The sequence below is a fragment of the Neomonachus schauinslandi genome, chromosome 12 (assembly GCF_002201575.2).
Source record: "Neomonachus schauinslandi chromosome 12, ASM220157v2, whole genome shotgun sequence".
Taxonomy (NCBI): Eukaryota; Metazoa; Chordata; class Mammalia; order Carnivora; family Phocidae; genus Neomonachus; species Neomonachus schauinslandi.
This window is the reverse complement of record NC_058414.1, coordinates 95,116,702-95,135,111: the sequence shown is the minus strand read 5'-3', so window position 1 is coordinate 95,135,111 and position 18,410 is coordinate 95,116,702. Positions and strand designations below refer to the sequence as shown.

Below are 18,410 nucleotides of genomic sequence, written 5' to 3'. Positions count from 1 at the left end.
GGAAGTCAATGTTTACCTATCATGTGTAAATGATTAAAAAAAAAAAAGGAAGTCAGTGTTTACCTATCATGTATAAATGATAAAAATACCTCTCATGTATTTTTACATTTAACATGCCTCACAAATTTTTAGAAGATTCCTCACAAAATTTTAGAAAAGTAGGGTGCCTGGGTGGCTCAGTCCGTTAAGCATCTGACTCCTGATTTCGGCTCAGGTCATGATCTCAGGGTCCTGAAATGAAGCCTCGGGTGGGGCTCCACACTGAGCATGGAGTTCTGCTTGGGAGTCTCTCTCTCCTTCTCCCTCTGGCCCTGCCCCCACCCCCACCTGCACATACACGTGCTCTCTCAAAAAAAACAAAGGGGGTAGAGTGTACGCTTTCTTAGTTTTAGAAAAGCTTGCTTTTGATCATACTCTGTTTTTCTCTGAGTTCATGTTATCACATATATTTTTCTAAGTATACTCCTTAAAATTCCCCTCCTAAGATTCATGATTTTTCTGCGAGACTTGTGATATTTTTTAGATCTCCTTTGCTTTTAAAAATATCTTCCTCTCAATAAACTATTAGCAAGACAAATTTACATCACACAACAAGGTTTTCTTTACTTGATCTGAATCTTTGTGACAATTAGGAGAATATTTTTTTTTCTAATTTGTACTATGTAAAAAGGTTTCATTGCTTAAAAGCACAACTTTGCTTTAAGAATACAATAATAAAAATTATTACAAAATTTCCTTGATTTTTCTTTTTAAGAAGAAATTTGCCCAGATTTAGTTTGTACTAAAAAAATTAGAAGTTTATAGATGGAAAAAAATGTTTTGTGATTTGAAGCATAGTACTTAAAAAGCAGCTGAAGCTAGAAGCTTAGAATGCAGTTTTCTTTCTACTGCTCTCATCATGTTTTTTACTTCATGCAAAATTCACTTATTTATCACTAGCGGCCTCTAGTGTGTATTCAAATTTTTCCTGCTAGGCTGTACATTAGTGGGTTATTAGTAACTAGAGGGCAGTTCCATGTGTTAGGAGCAAGAAAAACAACTACAGTTTCTGTCATCTTACCATTATATCAGTCAGTGAAAAGAACATTTTCTTATAGGAGTGTGGTCTTATGATCCCTATTACCAGTAATAGGGCTTTCATGGTGAATTTCCTCAGTGTAGCAGCTGTTCACCAACATGTCCTTCTGATGTGGTGGGGAGAAATGGTTGATGGTCATGAATAGCCCTGATGCATTTTGATGCTTTAATATGATGGAGTCGAGTTAGGATATAGGTGGCAATGGTTAACAAAACCAACAATTTTAGCCAAATCATATATAGCAAAAGTTTGAACCAAGGTGTACTTACTTGTTCAATTTTAAAACTATACAAATAATTTTAACGAAATCATAATTACAAATAATAACAATATAAAAATCAATTCATTTAAATGAACCAAATCTGTACTATTTAGTATTTACCTTTTGATTATTGATTTAACTTTATATATATATATGTATATATATATATATATTTTTTTTTTGAGACAGAGTGATTGTGAGTGGGGGAGGGACAGAGGGAGAGAATCTTAAGGCTCAATCTCATGACCCCTGTATCATGACCTAGGCTGAAATCAAGTCACATGCTTAACCAACTGAGCTACCCAGGCACCCCTGTATATTCCTTTCTCTTAAAGGTACCTCGTTCCCTACCCTCACCCACCCTCCTACTTAGAGAAGTGATAACAAGTTCATCATAACAAACTTGGGGAATACAGGAAGATACAAAGAAAAAATAAAAATAACTTGAAATCACCTAGGTTCTCAGTATTGATATTTTTACATATCTTTTTCAATTTCATATTTTTATAAGCATGTTTCTCTCTTGCTGAGTGTATGTGTGCACATGTAATAAAATAGGGATTTTTGTGTATATATTGTTTTACATCACACCTGTTTTTTTAACATTGTATTATGAACACGTTATCATGTCATTAAATATTTTATGTTATGTTCTTTATCAGTCTTCATATATCAGAAACGTATGTTCATAATTTTTTATAACATTGATAAGTAAAACTTAGACAAGTTTTATAAGTAAAACTTTGAGTTCTTGGCACTTAAAGTAGATTCTTGGAAATTAAGATATGAGGTCAAAAGTTATGAATTAAATATTTTCTCCCATTTTTCAGGCTGTTTTTTTACTTTCTTGATAATATCTTTTGAATCACAAAAATTTTAAATTCTGATGAAGTCTGGTTTAACTCTTTCTTTTGTAGCTCAGGATTCTGGTGTCACATATAAGATTCTTTGCCAAATCCAAAATCATGAGGTTTTACCTCTGTTTTCTTCAAAAGTTTTATAGTTTTAGCTCCTATATTTAGATCTTTCAACCATTTTACTTTTTTGTATGCATAGTGTGAAATAAGAGTTTAACTTCATTCTTCTTTGTATAGCTCTCCAGTTATTCCAGCCATTTTTGACAGGTGTTTTGTTGAGACCACCGTTCTTGCCCTACTGAATGATCTTGGTACTCTTGTCAAAAATCAGTTGACCATAGATGTATGAATTTCTTTGGTACATTATGATTTCTGTTCCATTGATCTGTGCCATTATCACACCATTTTGATTACCATGCTTTTTAGTAAGTTTTGAAGTTGAGAAGTAACAGTGCCCCTACCTTGTTCTTCATTATTAATTTGCCTATCTGGGTTCCTTACAATTAATTCCATATGAATTTTAAAATCAGTTTGTCAGAGCGCCTGCATGGCTCAGTTGGTTAAGCGTCTGCCTTCTGGTCAGGTCATGATCCTGGGGTCCCTGCTTAGTGGGGCGTCTGCTTCTTCCCCTGCCTACCCCTCCGCCCTGCTCATTCTCTCTCTCTCTTTCACTCTGTCAAATAAAATATTAAAAAAAATTAAAATCAGTTTGTCCGTTTCTACGAAAAGTCAGCAAATTCTGATACAGATTGTATTGACAGATTGTATCAGAATTTGCTGATGAATTAAATCTGCTGATGAGCACTATTGCCTTACAATGTCAGGTTTCAAAAAAAGTATTAAACTTCTTTTGCACAGATTGCTAGAAAGACACAAAAGAATGAAACTAAGAAGAACTAGGCAATCTGAATAGACCTCATGGCAACGGAGGGATTGAATTAGTAATTTGGAAGAAACAAAAAAAACAAAACTACTTCAAAGGAAAGCCCAGGTCCGTCCAGATGGCTGCACCATTGATTTCTACAAAACAGTCAAAGAATAATTAATGCCAATTCTTCAAGGTCGTTGGAAAAAATAGAAGAGGGAATGCTTCCCAACTCATTTTCTAAGGCTCCTGTTGCCCTGATACCAGAACTAGACCAATGAGAATATAAGAAAATGGTAGATCCATATATATATATTTTTTAATATGGATGCAGAAATCCTCAACAAAATACTAGGAAACTCAATCCAACAACGTATAGAAAGGATTATCCACCATGACCAAGTGTGATTTGTCTGAGGAATGAAAACGTTGTTCAACTTCTGAAAGTCAATTAATGCGATACATCATTTCAGAATAAAAATCACATGATCTCAAGACACTCAAAAAATATTTGACAAAATCCAACACCCTTGATGATAAAATACTAAACAAACTAGGAGTAGAAGGGAATTCCTTCAGACTAACAAAGGACATCTACAAAAAACTCAGAATTAACATCATATTTAACAGTGAAAGACTGGATGGTTACTTTCTAAGATTAAGAACAGGGAAAGGATAATCTGCCTTTGTACTTCTGTTCGACATTGTTCTGTAGTTTCTAGTAATGGCAGTTAGACTAGAAAGGCATCTTGATAGCAAAAGAAGTAAAGCCATCTCTATTTGCAGATAATATGATCTTCTTTATATAGAAAATTCTAAGTATACTACTAAAAAATGACTAAAACTAATAAACAAGTTCAAGGTTCAGGAAACAAGATCAAAGTATAAAAACAATTGTATTTTTACATACTTGGAGTGAACAGTTTGAAGATGAAATTATGAAGACAATGACATTCATGATAGCATTAAAAGAATAAAATAGGCGTATATTCTGTTCTTTTGAATTGTTTTGCCAATTTCGAAGAGAATTGTTGAAAATGATAAGGATTTGTCTCTTTTTTTCCATTTTTGAGTATCTTGGGGCTCTTTTATTGTGTACGGATTGGCTAATTGTTTTGATTAAATGATCATTTTATCATTATGAAATTGCCCCTTCTTTATCTTTACCAATATTCCTTGTTCTGATGTCTACCTTGTCTTATAATAATATATCCACTCTGCTTTCTTTATGAGTATTTGCATGGTATATTTCTTGCTATGCTTTTACCTTAAATCCATCTATGTTTGTAGTTTTTTATAGACAGCATGTCTTTTAATGTTAAATCTAGGTCTTTCAGTTGGAGCATTTGGCGCATGTACATTTAATGTATTGATCAATATGATTACATTTAAATCTAATATTTTGCCACTTTTTCCATTCTTTTTTCTTCCTTTTCCTTCTTCTTCTTTTTTTTTTTTTTAGATCTTTCAGCCATTTTGTACTTCATGCAAAATGTGGGGCTTGAACTCACGACCCTGAGATCATGACCTGAGCTGAGATCAAGAGTCAGACACCCAACTAACTGAGCCACAAATTTGCTCCCCTTTTCCTTCTTTTGGATCTTTTTTTTTTTTATGATTCCATTTTATGTCCACCATTGGATTATTGGCTATACCTCTGTGTGGTTAATCTGCTGTTAATTCTCCAGCATATTTTTCATTTCTGATAATGTATTTTTTATTTCTAAAAGTTCCGTGTAGTTATTATATATCTTCCATTTCTCGCTTCTTGTGTTCATGTTTGCTTTTACCTTCTTGAGTGTATGGAACATGTTTGTAATAGTTGTTTTAATGACCTTGTCTGTTAGTACCAGCCTCTTTGTCTTTCCTGTGTCCAGTTGACGGTTTTCTTCTTTGCCTGCCTGATAATTTTTGATTGGATGCTGTGCATTTTTAATTTGAAGTTGTTACTAGATTTGTTACATTCTTTTAACAGTATTGATTTTTGTTCTGAGACATGGTTGAATAACTTATGGGTGAGTTTGATACTTTAGAAACTTTATTTTAAGCTTTCTTGTGGTAGGTCCAGTGGAACTTTTGTTCTGGGACTAATTTAGTCTTACTTTTAATGTGAGACTCTACTTAATGACCTCTTTATTACTATGTCTCTGTACTCTTGATGACAGGAACATGGATTCTACCCAGCTGTATTTTATTTTTAGGAATTGTCGTGACCATTGCTTTATGGTGGTCCTCCCCTGACGCTGGACTTCTCATTTGTGTATAAATGATTATGTGTCCAAACACTCAAGGAACTCTTTCTGTAGCTTTCTAGAGCTCTCTTTCTCCCTGTAGTTCTATTTTCTCAGGTACTCTAGCCTGTATTTCCTAGCTTCCCTTAAAATTGGTGCCCTCATTTGGGGAGATCACAGGTCTCTGAGTTTTCCCTCACTAGAAAACTGGCTAGAAACTGGCTCCAGGAAGAAAGCTGAGGCAATAATAGGGCTCATCTCACTTGTTTCAGCAAGCACTGTGCTCAGCTGCCTATTTTCTACTGTCTGGATATCATTGTTTCACATATTTTGTCTGGTTTTCTAACTGGTTACAGTGGTTAAAGGTCAATTCCTGTAGCATAGACAGAAAGAGCAGTCCATATATTTTGATTTCTTACCCACAGAATTTGCACTGCTGATACTGAGTTAGAACACTCTGTCACAGAATTGAATATTGTTTTGTTTGCTCACTGCCTAGAATAAAATATGCTTTCAGCAAGCTCATATGATTTTGTTATTGTGCCTCTCCTTACCATTTCTCTATTCATTAAAACAAATCGCAAACTTGAAAAGTATAAGTAGACCTTACCTAGGGGTTGAGAGCTTATGGTGTGGAGTAACTTTGCACTGCACTCACACTGCTCTTTGATTACCATGCAGCCTTGGTTGGGCATACGAGTAGAGCAATTTTTCAAATAAGGGCCAAAATTTTGAAAGAAGTGGAATTGCATCTTGTGAGGGAAGTATAGCAAGAAAATTTCCCTATGCTAGGCAAGGTTATCTTCAATTCAGAAAGGAGGAGGAGGGGAGAGCGTTTTGGATCTGTGTGATATCTGTGTATGTTACTTCATATCTCTCAGACTTCAGATCTCTCAGGCTTTCTACCATAAAATTAGGATGATAAAAACCTTATGGAGTGGTTATGAAAATTAAATAAAATTTTACTAATTAATAAATATAAAATGCATGAATGAAATACAGAGACTGGTATATAGGAAGTATTGAAGTTTTCATCTAGGGTAAGAGCCCTCAGATCTTTCTCTTTTTTTGTACCTTTTTTTTCCTTTTTCTCTAATTCAAGTTTTTTTGCAAAGTTACATGTTTTCCCTCTATCATCTCTCTCCTCACTGTATCCGTAATTTTTATTTTAACTATATGATATGGAGATTTTATTTGTATTTCCTTTATTATTATTTTTGGTTATTTTTGTTTTCTCTGGGTGTTTTAGCTATCTCTTTGTTTTTCTTTTGTTATTTTATTAAAAAATCTTCAAAAAAACCCCCCCAAAAAAACCCATCCTCTTAGATAATCAGTGTCAAAAGCTTCATCCATTCACTGCCATTATTTCCTTCAGGCTTATACAAAAATGTATGAATATGTTTACAGGTATTTTTGTTTGTTTTTATTTTATTGTTTTAAAACACTGCTAATACCAAAACTTATGGGATGCAGCAAAAGCTATATTAAAAGAGAAGTTGGGGCGCCTGGGTGGCTCAGTCGGTTAGGCGGCTGCCTTCGGCTCAGGTCATGATCCCGGGGTCCCCGGGATCGAGTCCCGCATCGGGCTCCCTGCTCGGCGGGGAGCCTGCCTCTCCCTCTCCCTCTGCCTGCCTCTCTGCCTACCTGTTCTCTCTATCTCTCTGTCAAATAAATAAATAAAATCTTTAAAAAAAAAAAAAAAAGAAGTTAATAGTAATAAACATCTGTATTTAAAAAAAGATCTCAAACAACCTAACATTACACTTCAGAGAACTAGAAAAGGAACAAACTTAATCCCAAAGTTAATAGAAAGAAGGAAATAAAGATTAGAGCAGAAAAAAATGAAGCAGAGAAATAGATAGAAAAATCAATGAAAGTAAGAGTTGTTTTTTGAAAAGATAAACCAAATTGAAAATCCTTACCCAGCCTAACCAAGAAAAAAAGAAAGAAGACTCAAAATCATAAATGAAGGAGACATTATAACCAATGCTATAGAAATAAAAAAGATCATAAAGGACTATTATGAGCAATTATGTGCCAACAAATTGGACAACTCGGAATAGATAAATTCCTAGAAAAATACAATAAAGCATACCAAGACTGAGTCAAGAAATACAAAGCCTTGGGATGCCTGGGTGGTTCAGTAGGTTAAGCATCTGCCTTCAGTTCAGGTCATGATCCCGGGGTCCTGGGATCGAGCCTGAGTCTTTGGGCTCTCTGCTCAGCAGGAGCCTGCTTCTTCCTCTCCCTGCTGTTCCCCCTGCTTGTACTCTCTCTCTCCATCAAATAAATAAATAAAATCTTAAAAAAAAAATAGCCCAAACAAATCAATAACAAATAAGATGGAATCAGTAATCAAAAACCTTCCAACAGGAAAAGGCCAGAACAGATGGCATCACAGATCAATTCTTCTGTTTTTAAGGAAAAATTAATCCTTCTCAAACTCTCCCAGAAAATAGAAGGAATATATATATATTTTTTTTAAATCATGCCAGCATTACCCTGATATAAAGCCAGGGATCAGAAAAGAAAACTATGGAACAATATCCCTGATGAACACGTATGCAAAAATCCTCAACAAAATAGCAAACCAAATTCAAGAGCACATTAAAAGAATCCGACACCGGGGCGCCTGGGTGGCTCAGTCGTTGAGCGTCTGCCTTCGGCTCAGGTCATGATCACAGGGTCCTGGGATCGAGCCCCGCATCGGGCTCCCCGCTCCGCGGGAAGCCTGCTTCTCCCTCTCCCACTCCCCCTGCTTGTTTTCCCTCCCCCGCTGTGTCTCTCTCTGTAAAAAAAAAAAAAAAAATTTTTTAAAAAAAAAAAAAAAAAAAAAAAAGAATCCGACACCATGACCAAGTGGCATTTATCCTTGCTATGCAAGGATGAGTCAACATATCATCAACATGATACACCATAGTAAAAGAATGAAGGATAAAAATCACATTATCATCTCAATAGATGCATAAAAAGCATTCTACAAAATTCAACACCCCTTTGTGATTAAAAACTCAAATTACCTCAACACAATAAAGTCCATATATGGAAAGCCAACAGCTAACATTATAGTCAGTGGTGAAAAACTGAAAACATTTCCCCTAATATCTGGAAAAAGACAAGGATTCTCACTCTCATCACTAGCACTCAACATGCTACTAGATATCCTAGCCAGAGTGATTATGCACGAAAAAGAAATAAAAGGCTTCCAAATCATAAAGGAAGTAGTAAAATTAGCTCTGTTTGCAGATGGCATGATCTTATATCTCTAAAACCCTTATGACTACACACACAATAAAAAAAAAAATCTGTTGGAATAAATGAATTCAGCAAAATTACAGTATACAAAATCAATACACAAAAATCAGCTGCATTTCTACACACAACAAAGTATCTGAAAAGGAAACTAAGAAAACCATTCCACATACAAAATCATCAAAAAAGAATAAAATACTTAGGAATAAACCTAACCAAGGAAGTGAAAGACTAGTACACTGAAAACTATAAAATGCTGATGATCTTATATTAACTGTTCTTATAAAATTTAATAGGACAGGAAATTTTGGAGGTGATGGGTATGTTTATGACATAGATTGTGGTCATAGTTTTATGGGTATGTCTCTCCTTATCTCTAAATTTATCAAGTTGTATACAATAATTGTGTGCAGCTTGTATGTAAAAACTTTTTTTTAATCGCAAACAAGGTAAGAGCATATACATTTCTCTAGAACTTGCTTTTTTTCACTTGACATGGAGTAGACATTGCCTCTGGGAGAGTTGTCAATTCTAGGATGAAGTCAACTCATCTTAAAGTTGCCTATTTCCCTATTAGTGAACATTATATATTATTTAACCTTCCCAGTACTATTAAACATTCAGTTTTTTTCTTCTTGTTATTGTACAGATATTCTATGTACTGTTCTTTGTAGCATAGATTCTCAAGTGGGATTGCTGGTCTGTAAGCTGTATTCCATTCATGATCCCAGTGGTCTGTGAGTGTACTTGTTTTTCTTCACGCTAGCAACACTTTCTCCTAATTTTTGACAAGTAGTTGTGTCCGTCAGTATCCTACAATTGCTTTAATATTTATTTCCTTGACAAGTAATTAGTTTACCTACCATATTTTCATGTAATTAGTGCCTTTTATATTTCTTGTGTGACTTTTCCTTGTGTGGTGTGAATAGCCTTTGACAGTTTTTTCTATTAGATTTGTTTCCTTTACCACTTTGGAGTACTATTTGTATATTAGGGATAGCAATCTTTATGCATTATATATTTTGCATATATAAAAATATTATACTTTTTTTTGTAAGTACATTGTTACATTTTATATAGCCTATTGGGTTTCTTTATCAATGTATGTTCTCTCTTTCCTCAGAACATCTCTTTTATCCAAAATTATACAAATATTTAAATATCTGTTGACACCTTTATTACATTTAGAGATATATTTATGAAGACAGTTGAACTAATTATTTCTATATACATAGTCATTTTTCCTTATTATATTTTGGATCACCCCCCTTTTTGCCCCCTTCCCTTATTTAATTTATGCAGTTTTGCAGAGAATGTTAGTTCAAATCTGATTAATTCCTCCTTTCTTTAGACAGAGTACCATTTTTTGCCTTGTGTCTATAGCCATACTCTTTTTCAGCAGTGTTCTCAGACATTCTTCTCCTAACCTATTCCTTTAATCAAATCCCATCTTTACTTTAGCAAGCAGCACAAATTGTCCTCTTCTGCTTCGGTGATACATTTTTAAAATATACAGGTTGACCAAATTAATGCTGATTAATAAAATCTGCAGGGGAGTCATGTGGTTGTGTAGAGAACTTTCTCTATGACAAAGTCTGGCTCCATTTCATAAATGTGCATATGTGAAAGGCTGTAGACGTAGCTGTCCAAGAACAAAGCTTGGGCTCCCTGGGTTTGAATTTTGGCTCTAGCTCTTATTAGCCTGATAACCTCGGGCACATTACTTAGTTTCTCTAGTAATAACTTTTATTTTAGCTGAAGAGCTTTAAATCATTCTTACTGTGTGCCAGGCATTTTGTAAGTGCTTTCCATGGATTAACTCTTAATCTTTACAACCACTCTAAATTATCTTCATTTTACATACGAAGAAGTGAGGCTCAGAAAAGTTCAATAATTTGGACAAGCTAGGAAATAGTGGGCCAGACATAATGGGAAGTTTGTAATAAGTGCTTCTTTCCTCATGCTTCTTTTTCACTCTTATCTTCCCCTACCTTCCTTCTCCTGGCCTTTCTCTTCCCCTTTTCCCATTTTCCTATCTTCTCCTCTCTCCCCATTGCCTCCCCTCCCCTTCAGTATTTTTCCCTACTCCCTCTTTTCCTACCACCTTTCCCCATTCTGCCCCATCCTTTTCTCGTTTCCTCTCCCCTCCCACCCACTGCCTTCTCCTCTATCTTGTTACTTCATTGTATTTTTTTTTTAAGACTTTATTTATTTATTTGACAGAGACAGAGACAGCGAGAGCAGGAACACAAGCAGGGGGAGTGGGAGAGGGAGAAGCAGGCTTCCCGCCGAGCCGGGAGCCCGATGTGGGACTCAATCCCAGGACCCCGGGATCATGACCTGAGCCGAAGGCAGTCGCTCAACCAACTGAGCCACCCAGGCGCCCCTTCATTGTATTCTTAACCAGCATTTGTGTACTTGGTGCTAACACATCATGTTTAAGCATATTTTCTAAATATATCAGCCTCCCTCTTGACTATTACATGTGATGGATCTTCAGCTTACTAATTAATCCCGGCTCCTGTTGAACTGTTATTTTGTCATTAGTGAGTGGCAAGTATGGTAAGAGTTAAATGTAAAAGCTAAAGGAGTCCACACCATTTATTGAGCGTTTGGAACACCTTTACATACCAACCAATCAGTGCCATAGACTGAAGATACCAAGATGAGGTGTACGGGTCTGATCGAGGCCAACAGTGAACAGAAGTATGGTCAGTGGAGACAGAATTCCATATACCCTTAGTCACCTTCTATAAGCAATCAGTCCCCAAAGAGTTGTGAAAACATTCTTCCTGAGTAAACTCTATATGGTAACATCATATCTCTGTATCTGGGAAGTGTCATCCCCAGTAAGTACCTCTTCAGAATGCCCAAGTACCATGGCAGCCCATGCCTCAGAAATGTGAGATGGGCTTTTAATTGCTCTGTCCAAAAGCACATTTCAGCAAGTTTCCAAAACTGCTGTATTCTATGACAAAAAGTTATAATTATTGTAGCTGTCTCAGCCTGTGTATCAGGTGTATTTTTGGCATGAGCCTTCCTAGAAATAAGTATCCTTGTTCATTTTTTTCCTTGTTCATTTTAAAGCATGTATGTTATATTGGAGAAAATTATATTAAAAAGTTAATCGAAGTTATCTTTTATCAATATGTCTGTTTTCCTGTTAATATTTTGTATGAAAATATAAGTAAATTTATATGATTGCTTTCCTTCATGATTCACAATATATTTGATAAAAAGAGATCTAATTCTGTTTAAAAAGTATATATCCTAAGGGGACAGACACTAGTTGCCTGTGTGTATCAGTTTTTATTTTTCATTTTTATTTATTGTCAAAATCAATATGATATTTGGAAACAGGCAAGTTGATTCTAGATATCTGAGGGAGTAAAATTTGTAGAGTAATATAAAGTCAGTTTTATGAGGAAGTTGGGTGATTCATACTGTACAGAACCAGAGTCCTAAGTTTAAATGGCTGCTTTACATGGTGAAGTAGATTGGATACTAGCCATATATACAAAATTCACTTGACTTCTTGGATTTCGGTTCCTTACAAAAGGTAATGAGGATATTGAAGGAATGATTCCTTTTACCCCTTGCAGCAATGCCTCATGCTCGCTGGCTGCTCTAAAGAATCCCATAGACTGGGTGGCTCGTAAACAACAAGTACTTATTACTCACAGTTGCGGAGGCTGGGAAGTCCAAGATCAAGGTTCAGTGTAAGATAAGATCTACTCCCTCGTTCATAGATGCTTGTCTTCTCACTGTGTCCTCATGTGGTGGAAGGGACAAGAGAGCTGGGGTTTCTTTTACATGGGCGCTAATCCCAGTCATGAGGGCTCCATCCTCTGACTTAGTCACCTCCTAAAGGCCTCACCACCTAATAACATCATGTTAGGGGTTAAGATTTCAACATACACATTTTAGGGGTACCAAACATTCAGACCCTAGCAAGCAATAATAATATTCTGAGCTCTATGTGAGTTTTGTTCTGTGGGTGTTTGAATGTTGTTTGATGGAGGTATTTTAAAGAAACTTTAAAAATCCATGAATTTTTGCAACAGGAAAAACAATGAGGAAAGAGCTAATAGTCTGTTTTTAGTCCTCATGTGAATAGAGTAAAAAGTATTTACCTGAATAGGTATAAAATGAAATTAGAAGTAATGGATATGTGGCCAGGGACGTTTTGAGGAGAAAAGTTTACAGGAAGATAATTGAAACCAGGCAAGTGATTTTAAAACTTAGGTACTTCCCAATTCTGCATTATTCTGAAACAAACTGTTGTCTTTTGTACATGGTTGATATTCAGTGAATGTAAAATTTTATTAATTACCAAACATTTCAGTAGGTTACCATCATTTGTTAAGAAACCAACTATGAAATCTAAGCACTTTATGCAGTACAGATCATTGTAGTAGAACTTCTTACCATTTGTCTTCGGGACATACAGCTCAAAGAAGAGTTGGTCTAACACAGATTAGTTAATTAGGTTAGACCTAAGAAGTAATATTTCCAATTAAGTTAAAAACTTGAAAAAAATTGCATGAAAGAACAGAGTTAGTGTTGGGTTTTTCATGTTCATCTTTATTAATTTTATCCTGAGTGCACATATAAGGTATTCTGAGTCCAGTTTCTTATTACCTCGGTCCCCGTTGCTCTAGTTCTTACTCTTTGGCCCTTCAGTGACCACGAGGTCCATTGTCCTGTGCTTGAGGCTGCACCCTGCATATGTGGAAAAAGAGGAAATAGGACTTTCCCCCTAAATTTATTAAGAGGGTTGTGGCAGCTTCTGCCCTCTTGCAAGAATCTCTGTTTAAATTCTGTGACCCTGAAACCTAACCCCAACTCACTGGTATAGCAGTAGAATCTCTCTAGGAGCCTGATAGCCTCTGTGTCTTGGCTTTTATGACCTAGAGATTTCTCCAAGTTCTGGGGCTTCAACTCTTTTGACATAAAATACTCAGCAAACTAAAGCTCTAGTCTCCTTTTAGCTAGGGATCTAGTCTATTATGTAGCAACTTGGCCCTCTTGAGAAGACATATTGAAGTTTTATTATTCTTTTGAATCAGAACAATTAACTGGATAAATGCGTGCAGATCTAATTCTCATGGGATGTGAAAAGTAGAATATTTCTGAAGGATGAAGGTAAACATTCCCTTCTTTACATAATGTATTTTTCAGAGGCTCTGGGGGCTAAGGCTTTTTGTAGGAGCAGTGAGAAATCCAGGGAAGTTTTATTTTTCCACACTTAGGTGTTTTAAGTGGGAAGAAATTCTACCGGGTCATGCAAATGCTTTATGTAAAAATAGTAAAGGATGGCTTATGTACATAGAGTAAGATAGGCTTTCTGGAAGAGTTCTATAAAAATATAAATGTAGGGAAGAGAAATTAGATAATTGTGATGTAATTGGAAACATTTGTTTTGGGGAGTTCTCTCCCTCTACCTAGTAACCGTGACTTGTAGTATTTCAAACCTGTCGAGAAGCCTCCTGTTTCTAGAAGTGTTAACAGGGCATTTGGAAAATGTCTTTGAACTGACTCCTGCTCTGCAGAGAATGCATAATCATCCTCCTCATCTGTTCTGTTCAAATTTGTTGAAGTTCTGAACTTGTGTGAGGGCAAAATAATGTAAAGGTTTGTATATATGTAGAAAGTAATATGGAAAGATTATGAGTGTTGGTGTTAGGGTTTTTGAACTAGGAGTTTTTTTTTTTATTTATTTTTAAAGATTTTATTTATTTGAGAGAGAGTGAGAATGAGTGAGTGAGAGAGAGAGAGAATGAGCAGGGGGGAGGGCAGAGGGAGAGGGAGAAGTAGACTCCTAGAGCAGGGAGCCCAATGTGGGGCTCCATCCCAGCAGTCCAAGATCATGACCTGAGCTGAAGGCAGATGCTTAACCGACTGAGCCAACCAGGTGTCCCTGAACTGGGAGTTTTTAAAACCAATAATCTTCTTTAATCTTTATTTTTTAAAGCAGGATAAACATTGACTGACAGTGTGACTAAGTTGATGAATTAGTCGGGTATATGGAGTCATAACCACACTATATAGAAACCAAGAGTATAAGACATCCTCTTGGCATAGTTTTAAAGGTTAACAAACAAGTAGTCTTAATTAGTTGACTTACTTGGAATTCTTTGTTTCAGCTTTTTGCCTGAATTCATCAGTGGAGACTTTGATTCTATTAGGCCTGAAGTTAAAGAATATTATGCCGTCAAGGTAAACTACAAACACTTTTATATTTAAGATCACATATGATTGCCTTTCTTATGTTCGTTCTGGCTTCCTTGGCGTATGTGTAGGGATTTGGAGACTCTTTGTTTGGTTATTAAAAAAACTATAGCAATTGTAATACACATTCAAATAGAGATTTGGAAAATGACAAGTGGAAACACAGTCTTAGTAATTCTTCACCATCAGATATTCATTAATGTTTAGTCCTTCATGCATATATACTTTAAATGAGTTTATATAGGCTCATTTAATATATACTATTACTGCCTACAACCTCATTAGTTAATATATATTTTTCAAGTCATTTTTAATTTCCTTTAATGAATATACTGTATTTAATTTAACCAGTTCCCAATTGACTTATATTTGTTTTGTCTATTTTTTACATTGTAAACTAGTAAAAACAGCCTTGTAAATGAATGTTTATAAAAATGCATAATTATGTGTCCCCAGAATTTGAGAACCACAGTTTTTTTTTCTTTAATTTTAGTTTTCTCGAAACTGTTATTACTCTGTACTGAATAAAACTATTCATTACAACTTGAAATTAATAATGACACACAGCTTATTAAGATGTTCATTTTATCACTATTATGCAAACCTTCCGGAGATCCTTGCCACAATGAAGAATGTATAGATGATCTAATTGAGAATGATAGAAGACACATAGGAATGTATTACAGTAATAAATAATTTAAGCTTTCACTGGTTTTAGAGGGCAATGCAGAGTTTTTAAAATAAAAATTAGAGCTCAGCAATTCTTCTAGCCACAACACCATCATCTGTGTTATTCTGAATTGGTATTAGCAAATAACACACAATTGTGAAAGAAACAGCAGTTACTGAGATAAAAATTTAAATTCTTTATAAGGCATCAGATGAGTGAGGTAAATTCAGAAAGAAGAAGGGGAGGCAACCTTTCATAGGAAGGAAAGAAAGAAGGAGAGAGGGAGGGAAGGAAGGAAAAAAGGGGGGGGAAAGGAAAACATTCTAGATGGGGAAACAGATACCAAGTTTATAATGCATAGGCTGTTATGATTTGGAAATTCTAGGGCTGGCAGTGAATGCAGATCTGGGCATGTTCCCTCTGCCCACCAGCTGATGAGATTCTCTATCAGCAAATGAAGACTGTTCCCAAGTCAGTGTTTGATATTCATGCTCAATTACTTTAACATTGGCATCTTTCTGTTCATTCCCCACAGTCTCACTTCTCATTAACTCCATACCTCAACCTCTTTGGGATGGAAAGCCTTCAGCCTTGCTTACAATGCAGAGTTTTACAAATTCATAGATATTAATCATATTTTCGGAAGCAGAAGAAACAGCAGGAGAGGTAGGAACAAGCAGACCTAGAAACAAGTTGAAGATCTGGCCAGATGTGACTTTTCTCCCCCGCTCTTTTTTTTTTTTTTTTTAATTTTATTTATTTATTTGAGAGAGAGAGAATGAGAGACAGAGAGCATGAGAGGGAGGAGGGTCAGAGGGAGAAGCAGACTCCCCGCCAAGCAGGGAGCCCGATGTGGGACTCGATCCCGGGACTCCAGGATCATGACCTGAGCCGAAGGCAGTCGCTTAACCAACTGAGCCACCCAGGTGCCCTCTCCCCCGCTCTTAAATGCTGCTGGCTTGCCAGAACTGGAAGTGTCAATCCAATAATTCCTACCAGGATGGGGAAACAACAGGAAATGAGGGGAAGCCAGCTCCTTAATGTCTAAGTTCAGTGAAATGAGGTCAAGGACAAAGGAAAATTTTGAGTTAACTACTATTTGATGAATTTTCTCTTATAACTTCTTCAATTTTTTTAACCTCAAAACTAATTTTTATTTATTAAGGCTTAATTTTTAAAGTAAGATTAGCTCATCTCATAATTCCTACATTGCGTAGTTATAACTTGATATAGTTCCAGTTTTTTCAAGTATTGATGGGAACTCACAGCTTTGAACTTTTCTGATCTGTTCCCAGAGGGCACCAGTGATGTCTTTTATATAGCTAATGTGCCCTATATAGCACATGGTGTTTAGCTACAGTTTTAATAATGGTACTAATGACAACAATTTAATGCAGCATCTCGCACAATTCGTATAAGCCATTATCTCCAATTTAGTCTTTAAGCTGCTCTTTTACAAATGAAAGAAGGTTATCTCTGCTTTCAAATACTTTTTTTTTTTCTCTTACCTGATCTGGGTTTTCAATGAAGCTGAAACGGCTCTAGTGAAGAAAGTAAAATAAAGAAGGAATTTAAAATGCTTAAGTTTGTTAAAATTATAAAGTGGGTTTTGTAGCCAACATTTATTCACACAGTTTTTCCCTAGTAGATATGTCTTTGACTTATAGGAAAAACTCAAGCTTGCATGATTATATAAAACTTTATTTTTTAATTTTTAAGATTTTACTTAGCACGTACCAGCATGAGCAGTGGGAGGGGCAGAGGGAGAGAGAAAGGAACAAGCAGACTCCCCACAGGGCTCGATCCCAGGACCCTAAGATCATGACCTCAGCTTAAGTCAGATGCTTAACCAACTGTGCCACCCAGGCACTCCTGATTATATAAAACTTTAAGTTGGTTTGCCTGCCTAATTTCTGAGAACACTAAAATATAGAGTATTTGATTGGGCAGCTTTTAAACAGAATATTTTATATCCCAGATCTTGCCATCTGCATTAGTTATCTATTGTTGTGGAATAAATTATACTAAATTTTAGCAGTTTGAAACAGCAAACAATTTTTATCTCATACACTTTCTCCAGGTAAGGAATATAGAAGTCGATTAACTAGGTGATCCTGGCTCAGGGTTTCTCATGAGGTTATAATGTAGCTGGGTTTTTCAGTCATTTTGAGGCTCCACTGGGGCTACAGAATTCTAAGATTATTCATGTGGTTGCCGGGTGGTCTCACTGGCTATTATTTCTCAGTGGTTAGTGATTGGAAGCATCAGTTCTATGCCATTGGGTTGCTCACAACATGGCAGCTTGCTTTCCAGAGAGGGAAGGGAGAAGGGAGTGAGGACATGCATACAAGACAGCCAGCCCAAGACAGAAGTAGCGGTCTTTTTTGTGACCTAATTTCAGCAGTGATACACCATCTTACCATCTCTTCTGCCAGATGCTGCTAGTCACACAGACCAACCCTTGTACGATGTGGGATCAGACTGCACAAGGTTGTCAATACCAGATGGCAGGAATCCTTGGTAGCCATCTTGGAGGCTGGGTAACACGCCATCTGACTGACTTTGTTCTGATAAAGCCTGAGTGTTAGGCAGTGAGAAAGATGTTTTAAGGATGTCATAACAGATGCTTGGTCTTCAATTAGTAATATATAAGAAGGAAGAAGAAAACATAGTTATTCGTGTTCTCTCTTTGATTCTTCATATGCGTAACCTGCTTCAAGCAAAGTTACATACCAACAATGCAGTCACTAGTCTTTATGTTCATAGGCCTTAATTATTTATTCCTTTGGATTTTGGACATGGAGGGGCGTTAAGTCCACCACTTAATTACATATGGTCCATAGGAATGCATATGGTATGCCTTTCTTAATTTACTCCATAAAGCTTTCCTTTTCAGATAGAGCTGTAAAATCTTTGTGTTTCTCCTTTTGCCTCTGTGTCTCAGTTCTTCCCTGCATGGCTCAT

The 18,410-nt window shown here is 36.0% G+C and overlaps 1 protein-coding gene across 2 annotated transcripts in view; it reads left to right on the top strand.

The window, feature by feature from the left end:
* Nucleotides 1-18,410, top strand: part of TPK1 (thiamin pyrophosphokinase 1) — a 343,195-nt gene that overhangs the window by 138,009 nt on the left and 186,776 nt on the right. For both annotated transcript variants that reach the window (XM_021692761.2, XM_021692762.2), the window contains one exon: nt 14,692-14,764. In XM_021692761.2, the coding sequence (XP_021548436.1) occupies nt 14,692-14,764 (73 nt within the window). The remainder of the gene's footprint in view (nt 1-14,691; nt 14,765-18,410) is intronic.